Source organism: Clinocottus analis, unplaced genomic scaffold, assembly GCF_023055335.1.
Source record: "Clinocottus analis isolate CAN_PGR_092001 unplaced genomic scaffold, fCliAna1.0.p SCAF_10, whole genome shotgun sequence".
NCBI lineage: Eukaryota > Metazoa > Chordata > Actinopteri > Perciformes > Cottidae > Clinocottus > Clinocottus analis.
The window spans coordinates 7,318,358-7,336,198 of record NW_027175821.1 but is presented as its reverse complement, the minus strand read 5'-3'; the positions used below and the strand labels follow the sequence as shown (position 1 = coordinate 7,336,198).

The window sequence follows — 17,841 nt, the reverse complement described above, 5'->3', positions numbered from 1 at the left end:
TCTCTCTGGATGTGCTGCAGATTGCTTTGTGAGCCAATCAAACACAGTGCCACGACTGCAACTGAGAACTTAAAATGCAAAGGATTTAATATAGAAATAATTATTATGAAGTTGATTCTGTGAAATATATAATGTAAAAGAAATGATGAAAAGTTGATAGCACACAACCTATAGATTTTTAAACAGTGCTATAAGTAAACCTTATCCTCCATGAAGAAGATTTTAGTTCCTGCTGTGTAAGTACTGTTTGACATCTATTGCAAAGGAACTGAGTCCTACTTATTGGTATTCCAACTTTATCAATCACTACTTATCCAACAGTTTTAAGCTAGAAAGCAAACGTCTTCTTGGGGGACGGTGACAAGCCGAGCACTTGGAAACAATAGGGCCCATCTGGGCCTTGTCTTGCAGAGCCAGACGTTTGTTGCAGTGTGTCTGGCAAGAGCGGCTTAAGAGTTAATTTCCTGGCAGTGATTTGTAGGAGAGCAGCATCAACAAGCGGCTGCAGACTGAAGCATGAAAACCATTACTTCAATCCCTCACTCCCTGACATTAATAGGATGAATAAATGTTTTTGTTCTCTGCTTAATTTGGATGAATTCCTCCAAATGGCAATGAAAACAAGTAAATATATATCTCAGCTCTCTTCCTGGTAATAGAAGACAAAGAGAACTCACTCTGCCTTTGCTTTTTCTTCCACCTACTATTTGAGAATTCCTCCGCTCGGCGCCGAGCTCATATATCAGATGATAACCGAAATGACTGTGACTGGGAACACTTACCGAGGGAGGCTCTTTATTTTAAGTTGATTCACCCTCGCCGTGCAGGAGGTTGTCATGCTGAACTTTATTCCGCAGTAACTCACAGGGAGATTTTTGGGATCCCAGACATCCGATGTGAAAAATGAGATGCACTCAGACTGCTTCTTAATTTGTCGTTAAAAAAAAAAAAGAAAAAGGAATTTCCATACTGATTTTATGAATGCAAAGATACAATAAAATCATGGGGGCAGGATTATTTTGCATCAGAGAGGAATACACCACCACAGCTTTCACACTTTTATGTCACGTGTATTTGCGACTAAATGTAAACACATCCAACATTCAAGAGGGAGTGGTTTCAGCTGCTACGGTTATTGTTTTTCTTCTATTTTTGGCAGCTTTAAAACACCATCAGGTGCAATACCGCTCCTTCACGACTGGAGGAGGGCCGAACCTGATTTGCCTGCATCTTGAGAAAACCTCAGGAGTGCAATGAGATCTGGCCAACCGAGACGGATACATGAGGCTAAGTGTAAATGGAAGTGTATTAAATCACATCTGGACTTAATCCGAATGGAAGACCATTTAAGTGACAAGTTTAAATAGGGCCAATGGTTTTAAACCTCAGGCAGGAAGTCACGATGTAGTATTTCTACTCAACCACCATCCAGCAGACTACAGCATCTGGGTCAGGAGGCCGTGAGCACGCGGCGCTCTTCAGCTCTCAGTGGACCTCCGCAGCAATTCTTCGGTAAGTGAAAAACAACTATACAAACTTGGGTGATAGACTATCTTTCGCCCCGCTATATTGCTCGCACACAGCCACACATATCCTCTGCTCCCCAAATCCCTGGCTGAATTACCAACAGTCCCCATCTTTAGTTTGGGAGAGGGACAGAAAGTCAGAGTCACTTATGACACGCAGAATAACTCTGAACAAAGCAATGCAGCGGTGCTTCCATGCATACACTCATCCAGTCGGCTGAGGTTATTTTGATTGGATCTAAAACTATTCTTCTGAAGGCCTGAATAACTCGGGTGGACTAAGGTGACAGTCCACAGCTGTGTGACGGTCCAACCATAAAATGGCTGCGATCAAATAGATATGGGAGATAGACATCAAAGGTCACAAATAAACCCCGTCGAGGGTGAAAACTCTCCACAAGTGCAGACTGTACTTGAACATTCTCCTTTTTTTTTGAGAGGAAGTGAGAATCTCACCTTGAGTTTTGGCAAGAGACGCACCCTTTGTTAATTTTTAATGCATTTGGAAACTAGTAATTAAGGCGCCCTCCCCCTCAATGGACTGGGAAATTGACATGCTCTGGAGAGCCAGTGAGTAATTATATTTGTAAAGAGCAGTGATACAAGATACTCCCCTCTGACTGGGACTCATTACACATCATTAGAGAGGCGCGGCAACTAGGCACACGCACGTACGCACAACACACACACACACACATGGGCGGGTGGAGTCACACACTTTGCGACAGACACACAATGTCTCTTTCTTTCTCACACAGATCAATGAGCAGAAAGCCAAACACTGTTTCTCTTTGGTAAACAAAGTCTGCTCTTCAGGTCCACTGACCTGAGCAGAGTGTGACAAGTCCTAACAGGACAGCGCAAAACGCTCCACATCTCATCTGCTGATAATCACGCGGCGGCGGGTCAATAAGTAATTGCAGATCAAATTTGAAATTAATTCTCATTCATCTAAATAGTTAAAGGTTCAGATGTGAAAGTTTTCAAATGGTGCCTCAGGAGAATTGTGGTCCACCCTTTGAAGCAATAATTACCATTACAGCAGCGTAGGGCTAAAAGCTGCAGGGGGCTGATAGAACAGCACTGGAAACTTAGTGCTCCTCTTTAATTGGAACTGCGAGTGGCCAAGGGTCTCCTACAGTACTTCTTCTCTCTCTCTCTCCTCCCCTTCTTTCTCTATCTGCTAGTTTGAGTTTCACTGTACAATGTGCATATATTATAAAATGATGCTGAAATATAGACTAGATCCACTGCGGCCTGTCTTTTGGAAAACACCAAACAAACGCTAAATCCATATTTCATAATGCACTGAGCATCGTCTTTCAATAACTTTGCCCCATTTGACTGAATCGTTAAAAAAAAAATAAAGCCCACCAAACTACAAAAATGAGAGATTGAAAGTGAAATTTATGCAATAGATAAATGAAATAGTGGTCGCTTTTCGGTTCAGTCCAATTTGTTGAAGTTTGCTGCTGGAAATATTTCTGTTCTTCATATTAAAAAGGGCTTTGTGTTAGTGTTGTTGCGTAATAGTTTTGGGCCAATTGTTTCTGTGAAATGAGTTACTATTGTGATTGTTGTATGTATTTCAAACTAAGGTATTTACTGCATTATTAATGCCATATACAGATTGCCCAGGGACGGTGGGAGAGCTATATTAGTGTCAGAAAGCGTAGTTTGTTGCCTTGTCTGCTTTCACTTTAAACTCATTATCTTGTCTAATTCTCTCAGCCTTCATTATTCCCTCATCCCTTTAAGCAGCCTAATTAAAAGAGCTTTCATTTTCATTAATATATATTTATTTATTCTGCATTTCTACGTGGAATTGCGTCATCCAGTGTGGAACATAAGTTAATCATCTTATTTTTTTCCTTTACTCAAATGAAGGGAGTTCTGCTGCACAGTACTTGAGCTGAGGCCACAGAAGAAGTACAAACTGGAGTATTTGCTCTCATCTAGATGTCAGATGACCTGGTGTTACACTCTGTGTGCAGTGGCTAATGCAGTGTCGAACACAAACCGCTAATCTACTCCACTTAATGCTGTCTAGACTAGATTAACGCTGAAACTGTTAGCGGCACCCATATTCAATAAGAAACTGCAAACAAAAATAAAATGAAGACATGCAATTACATTTTATCATATTCTGAGCATTGCAATTCACCCTTTATGACTAAAAGTCTCAGGCAGCTTAGCGTTAATTGGTCCATCATGGTCTGATTTCTCTCTGGCCTTGGTTTTATTCGGTTTGTACGAGTGTGTCTGTAATAACAGTTTAAAGCTGTACCGTGGGGAGTTTATCAGACCATGCTTCAGCGATGGACATTATCGTTCAGCTACATGCATCGCTTCTTCTCTGCTCATTTTTCAGAATGGCTGCTGGGGAGCTTTACCAAGAGAGCCGTATATGTGTATGTCTGTGCATGTTTCTGATACAAAAAAAACAAAACACACTCGCATGCGTGCGCAGATTGTTTTTCCTTGTGTCTCCCACACTAACATGTGTGTGAGCATGCACATGCTCAGAGTACTCCTATGTGGGGTTCGAGGGTGTGTGTGCACGCATGTAGAATGACATTTAGTGAAATGTGGCAGTGAGAGAAGAAACATCTGACTCATAATTGAAGTGCCATGAAAGAAATATGATCATGAATCTGTATTAGGGTTACGTGCTTGGCTTTAAAACAGGCAGCAGTGGCACGAGGCAGCGTGCTCAGCCAGCACTCTGACTACCTTACCACCCTGAAGGCTGATTACAACGCTCAAAGTGATACTGCACAAAAATGACAGAAAAAGGAGGAAAACACTGCACATTCAAGGCGAGCAATCCTGAAGACAAAATCGATAGGCCGCAGCGCTCTCATCTCCATTAAAAAGAGAGTCTCAGGATAAATGAAGTTGTGCCTGTGTGAGTCAACCACACCAGTCATCTCAATGTCCTGAAGGGTGAGGAGGCACCTCTCCTCAGTCACCCTCTTGCTCCCAACATGTGGAGCAGCGAGGCTCTGCGCCTTTCAGGATAAGGCTGGTCATATTCAATATTTTTCTTGCTATCACCAAATGCCACAAAAAGACAAATGTCAACAATGAACAGATTCTACCAACGACCGTGTTCAGCCAGGTCTGATACAGCTCAGTCAGAGCCCTCGATCCTTTTTGCCTTTTGAGCTATTACAAAAAAAAACAATGTGTAGTTATGTCACCTTGTCACGGATTGATAATTTCATACAATTTTTAGGTCTGAAAAAGTAAATCTAGTCAACGTATAACAAGGAAGGAGACAGACAATTGGATGTAGCAAACACTTCTCTTCTTCTCTTCTAGCTTGTTAATCATCATTTGACTTTTCAGATCGATTGAGCAACCCCGACCCCTAGTTTAGGAGAGATTAACTGACCATGGACACTGTCGTGTGTTTAAGTCAAAGCTGCAGTATTTACTCACTAGTAAACCAGTTGTGCTATGCAACTTTAAAATAAATAGCACATTCCTTCTCTTACAAATAAATTAGTATCTATTAAAAGTAATGCAAACACTCTCCACTGCACTGCTCTCAGGGTAGTACACTGGTGCATGCTAGCTGGTGCTAGCAAACATTAAATCGATAGTGCTTAGGAGCCAGTACGGAGTCAGTTCTCAAGAACTCTGCTCCTCTCTGCTAACCAGATGGTTTGTTACACAGAACCGTCTGAGAAGCCGTCTTTTGAAGCTGTTTGGAAAAGCACCGGCACTTTCAAAAAATACATGGCAGGTAATTGGAAAAAACATCTGTCAATCAAACTCTTACCGAAGTGAGTCTCGAGAAGAGTAAAAACATATTTTCCATTTGAAAAAGCCTTAAGTGTCATTCTTTGTGCTTCTAAATGAAGAAAACCACTCCAGTGCTGATGCTAGTACGGCATCTATGCTCACCTATTCCGGAGCCATTGTTGTTTCAGAGCGAACAACGCCTCTCGCACACACCTCAGCGTGGAGCCGTTAGAAGCTCCTCACAAGACCCTGACTCGTTCGGTCTACGTGAAGCCTGAATTGTGTACGACATGTGATCCTTCTCGTGACATTGGAAGAATCCAGCAGCCATGCAACGCAACTTCTCTGGTGATGTTACTCTGCATCTTTACTTTAACAGCTGTTTGCAAATATTCTATTTAATCTGTGGCGGTGAACGGTCTCCAATAAACGCAATATTTACCCCCCCCTTAAATAACGTTTGCTAAAGAGTACAGTGCCCAGCCCTATTTTCACATTACTTGGAGCTAAAAATGGAATGACATATTTGTGATTTGTGGAGAATTCAAGATCTAAATCTTCCGTTACAACCAATAGGCTTGAGGCTGTGACCCACAGACAGTATACAGAAGTCTAATAGCACTGAGAGAGATATTAATGAATTGTTGGTTTTAAGGTTTTCATGGGATATGTCGACCGAAGGAAACATATACACTTTTCTGTATTTTTTATGTTAATAGCAGCCAGTGAACATCCAAATCTGAGGCAATATTCTCCACAAATGCAGACAACAACTCAGGGAAATTATATCTTGTATTCAAAGTATTTTTTTTTACTCTAGCACAGAACATAACCACACTAGATAAATAAATAAAATGTGTGAGGAGGGAAATCAGGAGATGGATGGAAAAGCTATAAAGCTCGGGTCGTGTGCTAAAGAACTCCATTTTGTGTTGCTGCAGCTGTTTCCATGGAGCTCCCTCTCCTTCTCTTTCGCGCTCTCTCTTTCTCTGCCTCTCCACTCTTTTCTCTCACTCTCACTCTCACACACACACACACACACACACACACAATCCTGAAAGAGGATTCAGCTGTGTGAGTCAATCTGCAACCAACTGCAACTCAGGGAGAGCACCCATCGTTCTCTCTAACAGACTCTTCTCCTCTCTTCTATCACTTCAGCATCACGCCCATCTCATCATTTTTTTTCAACCTCATTACAATAATTTCTTAATTTATTCTAAACCCCAGCCACAACAACAAACCCACATTCAGCACACTCAATTACTGTGATTTTGATACACGAGCACCACATCAACAAGAAGCACAGGAACCGGTCCGTGTATTTACAGTACTGTGTTTTTCCCTCGGCCGTATTCAGAGTGCATGTGGCAATCAGCAGTGCTCATTACACCTAGCTGCCCTATAAAGACGGCCCAGAAAAATGTCCTTGAAGGAGGAGCTGAAGAAGAAGAAGGAAAAAAAAAGGACAGTAAAAGATGCTTACCGAGGACACCGACGCGGTAGTTGAGAGTGATAACGATGACGTTTCCGTAGCTGGCCAGGACACTCCCGTCGATCATGTTGCCCGTCCCCTCCATGTAGGATCCTCCATGGATGTAGACCATCACAGGCTTGGCCCCGGTGTCTCGTATGTCTGCAAGAGCGGCCATCATTAACACATTCACATTGTGGTCCACCCACTCCGATCAAGGGTCAGCTCAGATTCAGATACAGCAGATACAGCGCATGGTGGCCACAAACAGACAAGCTGACAATCACCTCTCAGATACCAGCTGCGGGATACAGTCTGCTGCTACCTACTAATGGAAATGGAGGCAATATTATTTTATATCTGCTCTACGAGATACAAATAAATGTCCACTCATTATGTCGACTCAACTCCATTATAGTAATTGGCCCATCGCAGCTGAAAATTTGGCTTGCCATTGACAAGATAAAATATTTATCATTAACCAAACTATTAGGGCCGTATTTGGCTTTGTGTTGTCTTCCAGGAGGTGGACGCACTTTCCAATATAGACACGCAGGAAGCCATTAGGGAGAATAAAGAGAGAGGTACTCTGACACATCTCCTAACCGGGGAGAAGGCTAATCTGGCTTGACAGTGATAGGGAAAATGCACCGGCTAATTACACAACGCTACCTCCGCCTCCTTTTAACACAGGCCTATCTCTGTGCAACAATTTATTTGCACAGTCTTGCTTGGCATTGCAGGCAGTTACATTTGTGCTTTAGTTTTGGTAAAATGTTATTTATTCTATTACCGAACCACGGGCTTGATACCCAGCTGGAGCGACACTCCAGCCAGATAAAGCACATCCAGAGGTAGAGGGAAGAAAAAAGCCTCTGTTTGAGGAATAGACTGAATTACTGGCTGGCTAGCTAGTGCTGGGAGACAAGACAAGAAACTCTCTCTCATTTTCACTCCTGCTCCCCCCGTGTTCTGTGTAGCTTCTCGCCTTCCCCTCCCTCACTTTGTATCACTTTCACTCACAGACTCTCCCCTGTCTCTCCCTGTTTCTCTCCTGCCTCCCCTCCATCTCTGTCCAACTCCCTGCCTCTTCTCCCTCTAAGCCCTGAGAGTGGTGAGAATGAGATGGGGTGGGAGGTCAAAGAGTGAGGAAGACAGAGGGAGAGAGGGAGAGAGAGAGAGAGAGAGAGAGAGAGAGAGAGAGAGAGAGAGAGAGAGAGAGAGAGAGAGAGAGAGAGAGAGAGGGACATACAGACAGACAGACAGAGATAGAGAGAAATAGAGAGAGAGAGAGGGAGAGAGAGAGAGAAAGGGAGAGAGATAGAGAGAAAGAGAGAGACAGACAGAGAGACAAAGAGACTTAGACACATCAGAAGGAAGTAAAAAATAGAAAGGACAGAAAAGAATAAAGATATAGCATAGGAGAGAAAATGAGGAGAGAAAATGAAAAAAAAAAAAAGAAGAGAGAAAGCAATGGTCTCAGATATAAAATGGTGGTATTGTATTCTGGTTGCTATAGTGACTGAGAGCCAAAATTCAAAATCCTCTAGAACACCTAATCGCAGACCACATCCTGCACAGCCTGATCTGCATCCATCTGCAGGCACCGCTCGTCGTCATGCACCCCATCGCATTAGCATGCCTAACACCCAGGACAACTACTTAAATGCATTTAGTAGAGACACTGTTTTTCTGTAACCTCTACAGCAGAGCTCAGCCTTGATTCACAGGTTTTTTTCTCTTCCCGTTATTCCCTTGGTTATTCATGGCCCCGTTACGTATAAAAGCAAAGCCATAACTTGTATATGATGTGGCCTTATTTATGGCTTTCTTTATCTTGCTGGTATCTGAGAGGGCTACACAGTGAAATGTGATTTACGGCTGACACTTCTCTATGCACACACTTATCTTCTACAAGAGGAGGAGGGGATGCATGGGGTGAGGAAGCATGAAAGGTTCAGTCAGAGAGGGGCAAAGGGGGGAAGAAAGGGAGAAAAACAGCATATCCTACACGAGCTACTCAAACAAATGGGCCACAGATACAAGGGGGATGGCATAGAGGAAGACGGAGCAGGGGGCAGAAATAAGAAAAAGAGATTAGTCATGTCAATGTTATCAGTCACCTCTTTTGTTGAATTACATCAGGTCTTCATGAAAACAGTTAAATCCCTTTGGGAGAGCGATACAATACATTGAAGCTTCACTTCTTCTAATCTATTTATTGACTTGATCTGATGAGGGCGGTGTCACACAGATATGATATAGAGTTCTCACTCACTCTGATTTGTGTCAGAGGAAAATATCCAACAGACGCAACAGATCCCAATTGGACCTTAGTTGGAAGTGAGAAGTAATCATCCTTTCTCGGTACACCCACATGTGGGCAGCAGCACAGCATGATGTGGAGGTAATGAGGTAGGTAGCTCTCTATAACCAATCAGATCAGAGCTTTTTCGGTCGCTGTGGACGGTCTAATCTGGTGTAACAGGTGACTAAGTGGCTACCTCGAAAAGCTGCCTCCTGATTCATTAAGTTCTCCGAGGCAAACACATCATTACATCAACACAAGTATTCACAGCATCAAAATGTAGCACAGAGCTCTGTGCTAGGAAAAAAACAGTGATAGGTTCATTAATGCACACACAAGTATATCTGCAACAGAATCACATGCACAAGTAAAAAATTAACAAAAAAAAGGAGCAATAAACTCATGTTTTGCTGATGAACAAATAAATCTGTGAGTGATAGAAATGCAGATGAGCGCTGGTGTGCAATGAAGAGTGAGCTGAACAAAAACATTATTTGTAATAACACATCATTCTCTCTCATGTTTCACTCAATCAGCTCATGCAGCACCTTCAGACACTCCATACGCACATCATGTGAACAGCAAATAATTGTATCACAGTAGAGGAAATACATTAAAAAAAAAAGTTCTCAGTTCACTGCTCCAGCCTTAAGGGTTGGGGACATTCGCACCTACAAATACATCACAGGGCTTGAATTTTAACACAATCTGAGAAGCACAACCTCTCTCATAGGTGGATCACTGTGGCTCTGGACTGATTGGAGTGTCAGTGGGAGGCATAACTCAGGCCTGAGCTGAGCGTCTACGTGTTGCTGCTGCAAGTGAAGCTCACCAGGAGAGCTGCGACGACTTGTTCCTTTCTCCTCGATCATATTTTGTCTCCCCTACTGTACCTCCACCTTTTTGTCCTTTGCCTCTCCCTCCATTGAAAACAGCCGGCCATATATCTGACATTAAGCGCCCCCAGAAGCGGCCTTGACACTCTGGATCAGGACAGGACAAAGGCGAGTGTGGAGATAAGTGTCGGTGGCATTCACTGTGTCAACACTTGGTAAAACATGGTGTCTGTCAGGAGCTATCAGCAAGGTCTGGGGTGGGGGGGTTGGAGAGGGGTGACAATGTCCTGATGTGGCAGGACATGACATGCACCCTACTGTAGTGCTCTTGTCAGGCCATGCTTCACGCTTCACTCATGACAAGTCCATTACTGGCCATGTTCACATTTAGGAGGTGCAATTCGTTTAACTGGGGAGATCCTTGCAAAACAGGCGGTGTAATTACACCGAATTATACAGCAGCTTGCGCCATTGTACAAGTCACTGACAGTATTCTGAATGTCACTGAACGTCTGCTTAATATTCCCTTTATGTTGAAACAAATGAGCTCGCACTGTGTGACCAGGCCTCGGAGGCTGCAGTGAAGGAACACACAGTAACGCATTTTCTATTTTGAACCTGCAGAAGTCGGTGGAAGAAGACCATGGCAAAAGAAAAATGCTGTTGCTATTTTAAACCAGTGGACTTTTCGAGCATGCACTTCCTCAGAACCTTATAGTTAGAGTATGTCAGACTCCACAACACTTGACATTTCTGAGAGCAACTGAGGTATGACATGTGTAAATAAGTAGGAGACGTGTGTGAGAGTGTGCACGTCTGCTATGAATCTCGACATCGGTACAGTAAAAGTAATGGGAGGAATGACCTTTGTGTGAAGGTGACTTCTGCTCCCTCGCTGGTGTGTTTGTGTGTTAAATATGATGTTGGCAACGAGGCAGACAGAGCTCAGTGTGTTTGAGGATAGAGAGGAAGGAGAGGTGGGGATAGACGGCGGCTGAGTGAAATAAAAGGAAAGACACGGTAGGAAGCCTTCTAGGCTATTAGCCAAAGCCACCTACAGCTGGCCAGGATCGAGATGAGACGAGGAGGCTGGAGAGGTGCTGTCATCTCTAAGACTCTCGGACAGCTGTTTACTCCTTGAGTGAACGAAGACTACATCTTTAGTCTTTCAAGGAAGCCCGCTGTCATTGGCAAAAGCCAGAAAAAAGCTGATGTTAGACTGTCAAAAGCCATGCAAGGGTTGAGGCCAGCACACCAATAATTGCATTATAGAAAAGCAAACAACACAAACCTCTGCAGACGTGCAGATGCATGACACAGAATGTGCCTCAGTGAACTAATTCAAAACCCATCCTCACTCTTGTTCACTTCTCAAGATTGTTCAAAAGCGGCACGTTTTTACATGCTTTTGCCTTGCCAATTATTTCATGCCACTGAAGAGTAAAGGACAAGTGGGAGAGAAAAAAATTGATGACAGCAACAGTCTAAGTCTCCCCATCCTTTGAAATGGCTGAAATGATGCCCTTGTGGAGCAGCCATTAGCAGCAATGCTTATCTTGCAAAGAAGCTGAGCAGCAGTATTCCAAATATCTCTGCATAAATGGGCTTCAAAGGGGCATCCTCAACCTTGCCACATCACAGAGAATAGGATAGTGGAAGAACGGAGAGAATGGTGTGTGAATTGCCCCAACTGTCAATTCACCAGTCTCCAGCCTGCCTGAGCTGAGCTTTGCTGGATGGGGATCCAGTCGGGCCTGTGCAATGGAATTAATGGTAATACCCAGGCAGGTGGAGGCCAGCTCTGCTCTCTGGCACAACAGCGACAGAGAGGTTCTCCGGGGGAGGGTGTATGCGTGTGTGTTGTCTATTCGGTGCTTGCATCTACAGCTTGGAAGCAAGCATTGTTTATGTGTACAAGTGTGCGCGTGTGTGTGCATGCTTCACTGGTTTAAAGGATGCGGGTGTTCATGTCTGAGTGTGTGCACGCTCACGCTGGGTGGAGGCATTCCTCCTGATTAGAGCTGGAGTTTTCAAAGTGCCAAATGACAGACAGGGATACACACACACACACACACACACATCTATTTTTCATCAGTGGGAGAGGGCCGAGGCAGCAGTGGTGCGAGACACTCTCGAGGTGGAGTATGAACGGCTGCCTCTCTCTGCCTCTCACTGGGCAGTGGGCACAGTACCCCGGCACCACTGCCATGTTCCACCTGGGAGATTTAGCTCCGACACAGCCTGACTCTCTCTATTTACATGCCCGCCTTTATCTGACGACAGCAGGTAGGTGATTGAAAGCTTGCGCTCCTTTTTATTTTTTTACACCGCCTCTGGAAAATTGAGTCTTGATTGTGGGCCGATGTAACTCGCAGCAACTTGGCCCAGGCGCCCGTGTTGCTGGAGGGGGTGTTGTGTCGAATTTGAATGCACTTTAAGGGTGCCAGGGGGGTTGACTATTGCTCAGATGGGCAGGCGGACACAAAAATGGACAGACAGAAAGACACATGAAGAGGCAGATTGGCAGCATGGCCAAAACGAAGAGCCTCTGGGACAGCCAGCGGACAAAGTGTGAAATACAGTGTTAAAAAAAAAAACGTAATTATATTCCCAGCTAGAATTAAGGTTTTTATTGGCTGTTCCACTGCCTTTTATTGTAAATGTGTATTACTATTGCATTACATATGTTACTTACATTTCTTTGGCGTTGTGAGAAATCCTTTATTGTACCAATAAAACTTATTTGAATTTAAGAGGTTGTCTGGAGGGTTATAACAGGCAGGAGGGCGGCTCTAATGCGGTGCAGGGAGGGAGGGAATTAGCCAAGGATAGACAGACTGCCAACTGAGACAGCATGGTAATGTTGGGATGAACAGACTGAGAGATGGAGGGGGTTAGACAGAGAAACACGACAAGACAGCAGCTCTCTGGACAGAATGCGAATATGTGGATAAGAGGTGTATCAGCTAGAGAAAGAGAGAGAGGGAAGAGAGAGAGAGAGAGAGAGAGAGAGAGAGAGAGAGAGAGAGAGAGAGAGAGAGAGAGAGAGAGAGAGAGAGAGAGAGAGCCTGTGCTCTGATTCGACTTGGCCTTTAACTGGAATACAAATGTTTGATTGTTATTGGTTATGTGTGTGGTACATTTACTGTAGACACGGAGATTGCTATTACCCACAATAATCGTACAGCCACTAGTGCCAGTGGTAGTGTGTCAGAGAGCTTACAAGGACTTTGTGAGGAGTCTTTTTCCTCAAAGAGGTAACAGTCCTCTTTGGGGGGGAATTAGGAGGGTGTCACTGAACACTGACTTCATGTGATCGGCCATGTCACTTCAAAACAGACACATTCACCAGAACAATGAAAATCTTCTGGATCATGTTTCGGAATTGATGGCCAACTCTGTCACACATGCATTAGTTACAGCGCTGTGGCAGAGATTCTGCTGGGACCGTATTGTGCTTCTACGGCGATGCTCTGTAAATAGCATTAGTTGCGCTCAGTAAAGAATAGACTTGTCACATTTTCAGTGAGGCTAGTCTTGCACAACAGCTTGGAGACCAAGCCACTGTGAGCGCATGCAAGGACTTGCCAGACAAAGGGATCCGCACTTGTCAGCAATTTTGAACGGACTTAGGGCTACATACACTGACGCATGCGGGCTCGCTTGAGGGAAGACAAACATACACATGCGCGCACAAGTGTACACACAGTCATGACCAAAACTGAAGGCAATTTGGCTTCAGTTGCAACAGCTTGCCCTGGGCTTGAATGAAGAAACACCTGTGTCAAAGTGGTGCCATGGCAACGCTTCCTGTTCTCTGATCAAGGCCAGCGAGAGCTTCTGTCTGAAAGAACAGCCCACCGGCAAAGAGGAAGGAGCTTCACTTCAAACCCTTAAACATCTGGAAAGGAGCCTGGCCAGTCGGCTTCCAGTGGCTCTAAAACCGAACGCAGGATATGGTAAGTTGGTGTGACGCACTAGTTTTCCTGCTAAGTAGGTCTGTTAAAAACAGCTTCGCTCCAAACACACAATCTTGCTCACAGAATATTCCCATAATGTGCAAAAAAAAATCCAATCTGTCCGCAGCAAACAGAGCGCACATCAGCGGCTTTACCGTGATACCCAACATCATGCTTGCATCACCTTCCCTACTGTGGCAGAGGAAGACAAGGGCGGGGCGATATCAAGGGTTTGATTTAGATTCAGAGACTTAAGCCGTTTCTGTTGCAGCACAAGAATCGTCTCTCATTCTAATCTCGGCAGAGATCCACCCTGAGCCAGGAATATCCCAAGATAAATATGGAAAGTGAACAATGCGATTGCTGAGCAGCAACTTCCCATTTTCAACACCTCTCGCCTCTAATCCTCTACAGCAGCACTCCTGAACTGCCGCTCCTCATCTAAATCTGCTGGCAGACCCAGTGAACAGTCTGATATTACACTGCTGCTCCACTTTCCCCCTGCCATTATAGCCACTCAGACAGCTGCTGGCCACACCTTAAGAAGGGTCTCTTACCACTGCCTCTGTCAGCCACTATTTGAGCAATTAAAATGAGTCAATCCGGGCTGCGTTATCAAGACAGCTACAAGGTCCCATCGGACTCTGAAGCCAAACATTCTAGTCTTTGATTGAATTCTGATGCTTCGAGATTTCACATTCACTCACACAGACGAACATTTGATCAAAGACAAAATTGTTCTACAGATTATAATGTGACCAGGGTGCTTGATGATTGCATTTGCAATTAGAAAGAAAAATAAATAAATAAATAAAAAATAAATAAATAAAATGGAGTGAAAACTGTGACATTTTTAGAAGAAAAGAAATCATGCACCATCTTTGTTCACCATGGAAAATACCTTCATCTTCATCACCGTCGTTATCCGATAAATCCTCGCCCTGTTTTTTTGCATTGGCCCCTGTTATTGAAGCAGGAAGAGACATAGAGAGGCACAGGGAAATTCAAAATAGCATGTTTGGCAACACAGATGGGAAAAAGGCAATTCAATAAAAATCTGTATTTGAGACCACGTGTGAGTGACATTCAACATTAATTAAAATACACATATCCCATTTGAACATTCGGCAGTGAACAAGGGTGTTTCTTGTTGACACTTTCAGCACAAAAAGAGAACATCTTAATTTTTAATAGTATACAGATTACAAAGATTTGTTATCACAATGTACACATCAAAACATAGAAGGTAACCTCAACATACCATAGCAAGATTGGAGCAGAGTCATACACCACTGGCAGCTTCAGAATTATGATTTTCTTTTATCAGGAAAACTCTCTGAATCCATATACAATTGGGGAACAACACTATCAGCTGAAAAGATGATCTGAAATAATGAATGACTTTGGCTTTTTGAGCAGGGTTTCAATGTGAAGACTTTACTGACCTTCTCTTTGCAACATGCACCTATCATTCATTTCTAACTTGGCCATCCAAAGACCACGGAAAGGCAAATACAAAGAAAATGTGGTGACTGGCAAGTTAAAGAATCTAAAAATCAGGATGCTGGAGTTTTTAAAGTAAAAAAAAAAAAACACGTGCAGGATTGCAACTTCCCTTGAGGTAGTGGAGATTTGAATAAATCATAAGACTACGTGTATTATGTATACTCAGTGATGTGTGCAGTCACTTCAGCTCGTCTCTTTGCCCTAAACAGTCGGTAATATGCTGTTGTTCTTGTGCTACATGTTAGTATGAAAATCTAGAACCCTAGGGCACATGCACACCATGTCAAATATGATGAACAGGCCCTGTCTTGACCTACACACAGTGCTATTCTAAATTGATTAGTCTGATATCCATGTGTAATCATTTTTAATGCCCACCAGCAGCGAGGCTTAAGGATTTCATTGCTGGCTAGTCAGTTGGCTAAACACATCAGTTTATGTATTCAACAATTGATCACCTTCTGACAATAATTAAAAGAAGTATCGTATTATTGGAGAATTCTTCAGTTTTGGTGATACCCTGACCTTTCATCGAGCACCACTGTCAGTTTAGATTTTCCTCCCGAGCAGTTCTTGACACAGTAAATCCTAATGTTTTTGTGACCTTGGACTTTTCCTCTGGTGCAATCAGTAGGCCACTATGAATACAAATTAATATCAAAATCTAATGGGCTTTCTGTCAGGGAATTTACTGAAGCATTTATGATTTCCATAATATGTTCTGCGTTTCTCAAAGAGTTAAAACAAAAAATAACCTCATCTCAGTGTTGCTGATCTCACATCAAGTGGCTGTTGATTGAGCTGTCATACGCTAACTATATTGGTCATGGGACATGATACGTCAGGATTGAGGTGCCTACATGGATACACAATTGGGGAAACCCTGGTTGCTTGCTACCTTTTCACCAAAGTATTCACTTTTTCTTCAAGACAGCTAATAGCCTGCACACCACTAACATTGCTGTGGATATGCATGGTCCAGAGAAGATGCTGGGAAAACAGTGCGGGGAAACCATTTTGCCGAAGTGGCCAAATTCTGCATTACAAAAGATGCGCTGAGGCCGGAAGACTCTGAATGATCACAATTTGAAATGTTACATTATTAATTCCTTAAAAGTCATTGAGTCTTTAAAACCATGTTTTCGTCGTTCCTGTGGGTAATCCAGCCTGAAATAGGCACCACTTAAATAGCTTTTATTTTAATGAATGCACCTCTCTGTTTGAACACCTCATCCATTGTTAATCGAAAGATGCAACATATTTCATTATGTACAAGCCATGCAACAGTGTCATGACATTTACTGAGTAAAGTCAAGCTCTTTGAGAGGAGAAGCCTGAATTTGTTGACTCCACATTCTGTGCAGTGACCTTGTTCAGTGTAATAAATAGGCACGATGAATAATGCAGTCTGTATGGGCAGCTGTATGAGCTTTAGACAAGCAAACATAATCATAGGACGACAATCAATAGCGACTACTTTGACTGAAATAGGTTATTAGACTGATGTTGCAACAGTACGTTGTGGAAGATGGTGTGGAAGGTTGTGTAACTCTGTAATGCTCATGTGAAATTGGTGAAGTGAATGGCTTGCCAGGTAAGTATAATCCATGAACAATCTTAGAGACTTTCTTTGCATGTGTCACTACATCAGGTGGATCTTAGTGGTTGAGTTGACGGGGGGAGGGGGGTATTTTCTGGTAGCGAACTGGATTTTACAACTCTGGAATGTTTCATATTTGGTATAAGAATGAGCAGAAATATGGCATTCACGTTACAAAGTAGGAATGTACTCTTGCAGGTATTTGATTGGCCAACGCAGCACTTTGACGAATAACTTTGCAGCAAAAAAATGAGCCAATCTCAATTTTTCAGCGTCTACAGCTGAAGCCCTCTGCATTGGCACCCCTGTCAATACAGTGATCTCATTGTGTAAAAAGGGGGCTGCGTTGTTTCACTGAGTGTCAGTCTAAAAATGGCCTCAGTCTCAGAGTTTGGCAGGTATGCCGCTTTAGAGCTAAACAAACGTCATAGCAGCAACAGGTCAGAGAGCATATTCCTCGAGCAGGGAGTGACCGCCATTAAACGCAGAACCAGCTGGATCTTCCAAAAAACAATATTTAGACTCATACAAAAATAATCCCTCTCATTCATCACTTATGAAGTGTGTGGCAGAGTCTGTACCTGCAGGGACCCTGCCCTCTTATTGTGCTGTGTTTAGGTCATTTCTGGGCATCGACCTAAAAAATGTAGCGAGCACGTGCCAGATTGTAAGCAGTGCACGCATCCAAGAGGAGGCTGGGGACTTAGCAGACACAGCGCCCGAAGAAAATAAACGAATAAAGCGAGGCAAAACGCCAAGCGGGAAAAAGCTTCTTCCAAAAAAAAATGTGACTCTGGGGTCAGCTGCAGGCGACAAATCCGACTCATTCTGCCTAAAAGCTATCAGATGTCATGTCTCTCTCATGTGAGCTTCAAGGGAACC

At 43.4% G+C, this 17,841-nt stretch overlaps 1 protein-coding gene across 3 annotated transcripts in view; it reads right to left on the bottom strand.

Annotated features, from left to right (window-relative positions):
* nlgn3a (neuroligin 3a) overlaps positions 1 to 17,841 on the bottom strand; it is a 113,982-nt gene that overhangs the window by 64,945 nt on the left and 31,196 nt on the right. For 2 of the 3 annotated variants that reach the window (XM_068585004.1, XM_068585013.1), the window contains 2 exons: positions 14,755 to 14,814; positions 6,763 to 6,912 (listed from right to left, as the gene is read on the bottom strand). In XM_068585004.1, the coding sequence (XP_068441105.1) occupies positions 6,763 to 6,912; positions 14,755 to 14,814 (210 nt within the window). The remainder of the gene's footprint in view (positions 1 to 6,762; positions 6,913 to 14,754; positions 14,815 to 17,841) is intronic. The other variant, XM_068585020.1, reaches the window with a different exon arrangement.